This window comes from Labeo rohita, chromosome 17 (assembly GCF_022985175.1).
Source record: "Labeo rohita strain BAU-BD-2019 chromosome 17, IGBB_LRoh.1.0, whole genome shotgun sequence".
Taxonomy (NCBI): Eukaryota; Metazoa; Chordata; class Actinopteri; order Cypriniformes; family Cyprinidae; genus Labeo; species Labeo rohita.
Genome location: NC_066885.1, coordinates 12,722,450 through 12,730,980, shown reverse-complemented (window position 1 = coordinate 12,730,980; position 8,531 = coordinate 12,722,450). Strand labels below are relative to the sequence as shown.

The window sequence follows — 8,531 nt, the reverse complement described above, 5'->3', positions numbered from 1 at the left end:
TGTGACTTCATGAATATACAAAAAGCAACATAACAGTAAGACAGACACCCGGTCCTCTTGCTCCACTACAGCCGTGATGCACAGAAAAGAGACTGGAAACCCACAGCAAATTAAATGCATACCTCGTGGGATGTCATTCATTACCGTTTCCCTCCTTCATTTTTTAAAGTTTGACATCAGCTTTCTTAGTATTCCTTAAACTATTCATTATAAACAATATAAAAATAGTAAAACATAAAATGAGTAACATCAAAAATTAGATTAAAAGTATGTCATCTTTTATGTCAATTTTTTAAATTATATTTTTTAAGCGGGTCGCTAGAAATCTGAGGTGTTTAATAGTGTAAGTATATTTTTCATGCGCAAACATATTTAAATATCTGACGACTTAATACCTGCAATTCACCATTATTCCTCGAGGTGGCACTGTTTAATGGACAATAATGACGTGATGTTTTACTCATAATTATCTCAGGCATAAAACAAAAGAATATCACCAGCAAAAATTGTACTGGTTTGAATGGCTTTACTGCAGAGCATTTACTGTAGCAATATAATATAAATGCATATAATATAAACACATGAATCATTATTGGAATGACTCAGGCCAGTTGAATCATTGGTTCACAAGATTCATACAAACATGGATTCATTCAGTTACAAAACACCATCTAGCCTTAACCACAAAACACCACTGTATGCAGCTTGGAGAAGCACAACATGACTGCTGTGGCTTCACAGATAATAGAATAGCAAAAACAGACATCAGTGCATCTAAAATATAAACAAAGTATTCAGCTGTTGTATAAAACCACTCATTTTGCTGTATTAGCAAAACCCCTGTAACACACTGTTTGCTGCCCACCTGTGGCAGAAAAGATGCACTGCATCTTGAGGTTCTTTTGTTTATGCCTGCTGGAAACCCATTCAAGTCTAACATTTAAACACATTACATTCTTTAGAAACGCACAAACACACATAGATGCATGCTCTTAGGTATGTTTATTTAAAATGCTGTTTATGTCAGCTCATTCAGCAGGGTTTAGCCTGGTCATTTATAAGAGAATTTTTTTTTTTCTTCTCAGTATGTCACTTTACTGGTTCAGTGTCCAAAGCCGCGTTGTTGGGCTGGGAATTGGTGTCGCCATTAGGTCTGTTTCAACACACAAATATACAAACTGAGTTGAATATGTTTTTTAAAAATGTTCTTGAGAAGAATTTTATTAAGAAGATTTTCTTTAGAAGAATTTTACTGAGTAGTGAAAAATTATGGAACTCACTGATCACTGCCTCCATGTTAATATTGGGCGGGAATGTCAGCTCTGTCAAAACACACAAATATACAAATTTAGCTGAATATGTTTTTTTAAAATGTTCTTGAGAAGAATTTTATTGAGTAGTGAAAAATTATGGAACTGACTCATCATTGCCTCCATGTTGAGCGTCACCTCTGTCAAAACACACAAATATACAAATTTAGCTGAATATGTTTTTTTTTTTTTAAATGTTCTCGAGAAGAATTTTATTGAGAAGATTTTCTTTAGAAGAATTTTAATGAGTAGTGAAAAATTATGGAACTGACTCATCATTGCCTCCATACTGAGCGTCACCTCTGTCAAAACACACAAATATACAAATTTAGCTGAATTTTTTTTTTTTTTAATGTTCTCGAGAAGAATTTTATTGAGAAGATTTTCTTTAGAAGAATTTTAATGAGTAGTGAAAAATGATGGAACTGACTCATCACTGCCTCCATGTTGAGGGTGGCCATATATATCTTCATAACTGTCATAACTGTCCAAACAAACAAACACACAAATGATTTGGTATATGTTTATTGCTAAATGTAACTTGCTTTGTATAAAAAGCACCTGCCAAAATGTGGAAAATGAAAAAAGAAATAAAGCAACATGACTAACATGATAAAGCCCTAGAATATCACAAAGTGGTTAAATTCTTCTCTAAATGAAAATCTTATTTTGCAAGTTCTTTACTACTAAGCATTGCTCATTCTTTCTCACTATACTTCTTCTCTATTAATTAACTGTAAACTGTTGAAATGTTAATTTTAGAATGACTTACTGTATTTCAGCTGTTGTTGTTGGTGTTGTTGTTGGTGGTGTTGTTGTTGTTGTTGTTTCGAATCTGTTACAACACACACAAACACAAAGGCATCACAATGGTCCTATGTTATTTAAGAAAGTTAAGAAAGTACAAGTCCCAGAAAAAAAATACTGGAGGAAGCATTATGGCTGGAAGAGTGGATTCAAAGTTAAAACACCTTAATGATGGATTTATTTATTACAAACATGTAGCTTTTCACTTTACAAAATGTTAATTGATTGAGTGGGGCTGTGCGAATTACTTGTGGATTATTGTAATATTTTTATCAGCTGTTTGGACTCTCATTCTGACGACACCCATTTACTGCAGAAGTAATGTAATCCTAAATTTCTCCAAATGTCTCATCCAAAACTCATCTACATCTTGAATGGCCTGAGGGTAAGTAAATTTTCAGCAAATTTTCATTTTTGGGTGAACTATTCCTTTAACACATTGCAAGTTCTCGAATGAATAAACATCTTTCTCTTACTCTGCAGCTAGTGTGGAGGTGCACCTTTAATGGACTCAAGTTCAGGGTGTTGCTTAAAATTGGCTCACTGATAGATCATGTTGTGTTTTAAGTAATTTCAAGCCCTCATTCAATACGTAATTTGTACATTCATATTCATGTTTAACCCATTCAGTCTGATTTGTGAATTGGTTATGAATATGACAGCAAGGTATTGTTTTCACGACTTTCAATCAAAGGAAAAAATTGAGCTAGACTGATATCAGCAGTCAGAAGAGAGAACAATGTCAAATTTAATGTCCCTCATATACGCGGCATTAGAAACACCCTTGCATAGCGTTAATTAGTTTTTTTTGTAACTTGATGAAAAGGTGATATAATACAGAGTACAGTGTTATAAATGTACATACATATTTTTAAAAATCAAAATATAAAAAACTTTAAAGGATTTATGATGATGATGATGACCGTTGAAATGCGTCATCACAGGTTTGTGAAAAGGGTCCATTCTAAAAACATTCAGAGTTTACAAGTTGTAATGAGTTCAGGAACACGTGAGGGCTTTGGCGTTGATAGTGTTGCCATAGAAACACATAATTCAGATAGAGTAGAATTACAGCATGGCGTGAATGCAGCATTACTTTGTTATCACCACCTTCTGGGCCACAAGGTCTTAACTACTGAATAAGCATTGCTCTCTCTTTCTCAGTCTTAATTAACTGTAAACATTTGCAATATATTAATTTTAGAATGACTTACTTGTCATTTTCAGGTATTCCATGCTCCCCATAATCTCCAGATCTGTTACAACACAAACAAACACAAAGCCATCATAATGGTTCTATGGCATTTTTAATGATGTTAACACACTACAAGCTTTCTCTTACTCTGCAGGTGTATGACAGCATGGAATGGTGAAGTGTTAGCTTGTATTTCACATATTATAACTTCGTTATACAAATTTTAAAGTCACTAAGAGATCATAAACACATGTTAAGCACCTTTCATCAGAACCTTCTGGGTAACTGCTGGTAGAATCAGAGACACCCACATTACAGAGCACTATTGCTGTAAGCAACACAAATAGTCTCCGCTGAAAGCGAAGATTTACTGAGAAGGTTTTCTTTAGAAGAATTTTACTGAGAAGTGAAAAATGATGGAACTGACCGATCATTGCCTCCATTTTGGGAGTGGCCATGAAGTTCTTCATAACTGTCATAACTGTCCAAACAAACAAACACACAAATGATTTGGTATATGTTTATTGCTAAATGTAACTTGCTTTGTATAAAAGCACTTGCCAAAATGTGGAAATGTAAAACAGAAATAAAGCAACATGACTAACATGATAAAGCCCTAGAATATCACAAAGTGGTTATTTTTTAAGTTCTTCTCTAAATGAAAATGTTATTTTGCAAGTTCTTAACTACTAAGCATTGCTCGTTCTTTCTCACTGTACTTCTCTCTTAATTAACTGTAAACTGTTGAAATGTTCATTTTAGAATGACTTACTGTATTTCAGCTGTTGTTGTTGTTGTTGTTGGTGGTGGTGGTGTTGTTTCAAATCTGTTACAACACACACAAACACAAAGGCATCACAATGGTCCTGTGTTATTTAAGAAAGTTAAGAAAGAACAAGTCCAAGAAAAAACATACTGGAGGAAGCATTATTATGGCAGGAAGAGTGGATTCAAAGTTAAAACACCTTAATGATGGATTTATTTATTACAAACATGTAGCTTTTTACTTCACAAAATGTTAATTGATTGAGTGGGGCTGTGCGAATTACTTGTGGATTATTGTAATATTTTTATCAGCTGTTTGGACTCTAATTCTGACGACACCCATTTACTGCAGAAGTAATGTAATACTAAATTCCTCCAAATCTCTCATCTAAAACTCACCTACATCTTGAATGGCCTGAGGGTGAGTAAATTTTCAGCAAATTTTCATTTTTGGGTGAACTGTTCCTTTAAAACGTTGCAAGTGCTATGTAATTGCTTAAAATTGGCTCACTGATAGATCATTTTGTGTTTTAAGTAATTTTAAGCCCTCATTCAATAAGTAATTTGTACATTCATATTCATGTTTAACCAATTCAGTCTGATTTGTGAACTGATTATGAATATGACAGCATGGAACGGTGAAGTGTTAGCTTGTATTTCACATATTATAACTTTGTTATACAAATTTTAAAGTCACTAAGAGATCATAAACACATGTTAAGCACCTTTCATCAGAACCTTCTGGGTAACTGCTGGTAGAATCAGAGACACCCACATTACAGAGCACTATTGCTGTAAGCAACACAAATAGTCTCCGCTGAAAGCGAAGATTTACTGAGAAGGTTTTCTTTAGAAGAATTTTACTGAGAAGTGAAAAATGATGGAACTGACCGATCATTGCCTCCATTTTGGGAGTGGCCATGAAGTTCTTCATAACTGTCATAACTGTCCAAACAAACAAACACACAAATGATTTGGTATATGTTTATTGCTAAATGTAACTTGCTTTGTATAAAAGCACTTGCCAAAATGTGGAAATGTAAAACAGAAATAAAGCAACATGACTAACATGATAAAGCCCTAGAATATCACAAAGTGGTTATTTTTTAAGTTCTTCTCTAAATGAAAATGTTATTTTGCAAGTTCTTAACTACTAAGCATTGCTCGTTCTTTCTCACTGTACTTCTCTCTTAATTAACTGTAAACTGTTGAAATGTTCATTTTAGAATGACTTACTGTATTTCAGCTGTTGTTGTTGTTGTTGTTGGTGGTGGTGGTGTTGTTTCAAATCTGTTACAACACACACAAACACAAAGGCATCACAATGGTCCTGTGTTATTTAAGAAAGTTAAGAAAGAACAAGTCCAAGAAAAAACATACTGGAGGAAACATTATTATGGCAGGAAGAGTGGATTCAAAGTTAAAACACCTTAATGATGGATTTATTTATTACAAACATGTAGCTTTTTACTTCACAAAATGTTAATTGATTGAGTGGGGCTGTGCGAATTACTTGTGGATTATTGTAATATTTTTATCAGCTGTTTGGACTCTAATTCTGACGACACCCATTTACTGCAGAAGTAATGTAATACTAAATTCCTCCAAATCTCTCATCTAAAACTCACCTACATCTTGAATGGCCTGAGGGTGAGTAAATTTTCAGCAAATTTTCATTTTTGGGTGAACTGTTCCTTTAAAACGTTGCAAGTGCTATGTAATTGCTTAAAATTGGCTCACTGATAGATCATTTTGTGTTTTAAGTAATTTTAAGCCCTCATTCAATAAGTAATTTGTACATTCATATTCATGTTTAACCAATTCAGTCTGATTTGTGAACTGATTATGAATATGACAGCATGGAACGGTGAAGTGTTAGCTTGTATTTCACATATTATAACTTTGTTATACAAATTTTAAAGTCACTAAGAGATCATAAACACATGTTAAGCACCTTTCATCAGAACCTTCTGGGTTACTGGTGGTAGAATCAGAGACACCCACATTACAGAGCACTATTGCTGTAAGCAACACAAATAGTCTCAGCTGAAAGAGAAGACAAAGAGTTAGATATGATCATCAGTATGTCAATAGATGCTGCAAAAGAAAAATTAAGAAAGAATTTTAGGTAAATAATAATTAATAATTTGCAATGAACAAAGTATACAATACCATGTTGGGATGAGATGTTGTAAGCAAAGAGGCCAATGAAAGTTTTCTTGAAACTGCAACAAGCGTTCCTCAAACTCTCTGTAAGTGCCTTTAAATAAATACTCTATTCAAAATCACACATGACCTGACACATTTTTTCATCCAATCACTAAATAGCAGCTTTTTCCCACCTCTTCCCACTGCTCACCCCACCAATACTCAGCTGACATCCAATGTTTGTTTTGCATCTGTGTTTGTCTGTTTAATTATGTGTTATCTGTTTTCAGAAGAAATGATCTTAGTTATAAGATCTTAGTTATATGTGTACTCTAATAAAGTTAAACAGAAACAGTTACTAAGTACATATTCCTAAAAACTGGAAGGAGTTTGCACATTTATTTGTGGTTCCCTTTAATCAGATTAGGGGTTCTGAGAAACTAACACTTAAATAATCTAACACAAGTTTCAGTCACTGTCACATTATGAACTCTTTTGCTGCATTTTGTTTCACATTGGTTTTATATTGGTTTAGTCCTTTTTATGTTGATTCTTCCAGTTTGTCCTTATTTGGTTATGTTCCTGTTCTCATTAGTTCATTATTAGTTAACCTGTTAATCACCTGTTAACTACCATATTTAAAGTCACCTTTCTGTTCAGTTTGCTGTCGGTTATTGTTTAGAGTCACATGTGTTTTGGTGCCTTGAATTGTTATGCTTAATGTATCGTGTGATTTATAATTAAAGCCTTTTGTGGATAGCATTGCCATGTATATTACCATGCTGAACTCTCAGAGAGTTGTCATGACACAAATTCTTTCATTTTCATTAGCTAAGTCATATAAAAGTTAATAATGAAGTAGGCCAATAATTTATTAATACATTTTCAAGACCTTTTTATACATGTTCTTGGAACAACATTCCAATCAACCCAGTCAGATTTGCGAAATGAGTTTACAGGAAATGTCAGTTTTAGGCCTACAACAAGGGTTAGGTGTTTCTGCTTTTGGGTCGGGAAATTTTGTCACTGAACTCAATTTGGACACTTCAGAACCAGCAGAGAAGATGATATCTGCAATTTCCACAAATGATGAACAAATCTGCAGTAAATCAAAATCCAGAAAAAGCCAGATAAATTATTTTATTATATGATCATATAATCAGGTGATTCATACAGTTAAGCATTTATTTTATTTGCATTGGTTTTCACTGAATCAGAGGCTTATTCCACAGATGTGCAATTGCATCCAATTGTGTTAGGCAAATGGGCATGGTTTGCTGTGGTCTAAAGCAAGTGCTAGGGTGAAGGAGCAGGTTTTTTTGTCAACAACCACCTCGCATTCATCAGGGTGCTCTATTAGTGTTGGGATCCTACACACACAGACAAGATTAAGTATATAAGCAAACTTTGTACTGAAAATGACTGAATGGTCATGAAAACACTAAATATATTAAGTGTAACTACTGTTAAACTTACTTGTTACAGCATTTAATGCCAAACAGTGTACAATGACAGTTGTAGCAGTCCTTGTCCCATTCAGAGTTGAAGTCATGGGTTACCCCATCAGAGTCGACACAACCTACATAAACCAGAACACACACAGGACCACAGAAAAACAGTAAATGCAATTAGATAATTGACAAATTATTTAAAATGGGACATTAGACAGGCTACTTTGAAAAATTATCTTTTATTAATTAAAATAGTAATGTGTTAAATATTGTTTAAATGGTAAATATACAAAGTAAATATATATAATCAAATTAATCAAAACATTTTTTAGTATAAACGTATTATAGTTTTGGACAGTTTTGCTTACCTTGTAGATGGCCTGTTACGTTGTTGATGGATGACCAATCAACTTTAGGTTTTCGAATGTAGCACTCAGCACTACAGGAGACCACCATGAAGAGAAGAATACACACTCTTGGCAAGACCACCTGAAGATCAGGAGAATAAATAAAATATTGATAGATGAAAAGTGTATTAAAAATGAATATTCCAGCGATGAAATAAAAACATTAATTTTAAAAAGCTATTAATTACAGACACTCTCATATTGTAATATAAGACAGAGCTGATGCCAAAGCAGTATTTTGTTGTGGTAAATACTTGTAAAGGGCTATTATACATGATAATGAAAAAGACCTACAGTAATAAGCTGTACTACTGTACCATGTTGTAAAAGTTACAGTTAAGCAGGTGCTGATGAGAGATCAGTTCCACCAGTGGCCGAATGAACACTCTCATACCTTTTTATATCATAACATTGCTGTGATAAATCAAAAATGACAAGCTGGTTTTCC

The 8,531-nt window shown here is 33.6% G+C and overlaps 2 protein-coding genes across 6 annotated transcripts; both read right to left on the bottom strand.

The window, feature by feature from the left end:
• Nucleotides 1-983: 983 nt before the first annotated feature.
• On the bottom strand, nucleotides 984-6,345 carry LOC127179871 (G-box-binding factor-like). Of its 5 annotated transcripts, XM_051133650.1 has the most exons (13): nucleotides 6,250-6,345; nucleotides 6,032-6,123; nucleotides 5,314-5,367; nucleotides 4,969-5,022; nucleotides 4,085-4,138; nucleotides 3,740-3,793; nucleotides 3,332-3,373; nucleotides 2,083-2,145; nucleotides 1,741-1,794; nucleotides 1,583-1,612; nucleotides 1,421-1,450; nucleotides 1,281-1,322; nucleotides 984-1,153 (listed from the first exon to the last, which is right to left on the bottom strand). In XM_051133650.1, the coding sequence occupies exons 2-13, from the start codon at nucleotides 6,081-6,083 to the stop codon at nucleotides 1,095-1,097; spliced, it is 588 nt and encodes a 195-aa protein (XP_050989607.1). In that variant the 5' UTR covers nucleotides 6,084-6,123; nucleotides 6,250-6,345; the 3' UTR covers nucleotides 984-1,094. The 5 variants fall into 5 exon arrangements, with proteins under 5 accessions (XP_050989607.1, XP_050989610.1, XP_050989608.1 ...); XM_051133653.1 differs by lacking the exons at nucleotides 3,740-3,793; nucleotides 4,085-4,138; XM_051133651.1 differs by lacking the exons at nucleotides 4,085-4,138; nucleotides 4,969-5,022.
• A 934-nt stretch (nucleotides 6,346-7,279) lies between these two features.
• Nucleotides 7,280-8,441, bottom strand: si:ch73-288o11.4 (beta-microseminoprotein). The gene is made up of 4 exons (XM_051134156.1): nucleotides 8,401-8,441; nucleotides 8,045-8,165; nucleotides 7,702-7,804; nucleotides 7,280-7,595 (listed from the first exon to the last, which is right to left on the bottom strand). The coding sequence occupies exons 1-4, from the start codon at nucleotides 8,401-8,403 to the stop codon at nucleotides 7,481-7,483; spliced, it is 342 nt and encodes a 113-aa protein (XP_050990113.1). The 5' UTR covers nucleotides 8,404-8,441; the 3' UTR covers nucleotides 7,280-7,480.
• Nucleotides 8,442-8,531: the final 90 nt, after the last annotated feature.

Bases quoted from the DNA above. Each gene is read 5' to 3' on its own strand.
- LOC127179871 (XM_051133650.1), bottom strand. From the start codon at position 6,083: ATGTGGGTGTCTCTGATTCTACCACCAGTAACCCAGAAGGTTCTGATG. The intron at 5,368-6,031 runs GTGCTTAACATG...GTGTTGTAACAG, and splicing joins CCAGAAGGTTCTGATGAAAG to ATTTGAAACAACACCACCAC. The intron at 1,451-1,582 runs GTCAGTTCCATA...GTGTTTTGACAG, and splicing joins CAGTATGGAGGCAATGATGA to AGGTGACGCTCAACATGGAG.
- si:ch73-288o11.4 (XM_051134156.1), bottom strand. The intron at 7,805-8,044 runs GTAAGCAAAACT...TGGTTTATGTAG, and splicing joins CGTAACAGGCCATCTACAAG to GTTGTGTCGACTCTGATGGG. The intron at 7,596-7,701 runs GTAAGTTTAACA...CTGTGTGTGTAG, and splicing joins GGCATTAAATGCTGTAACAA to GATCCCAACACTAATAGAGC.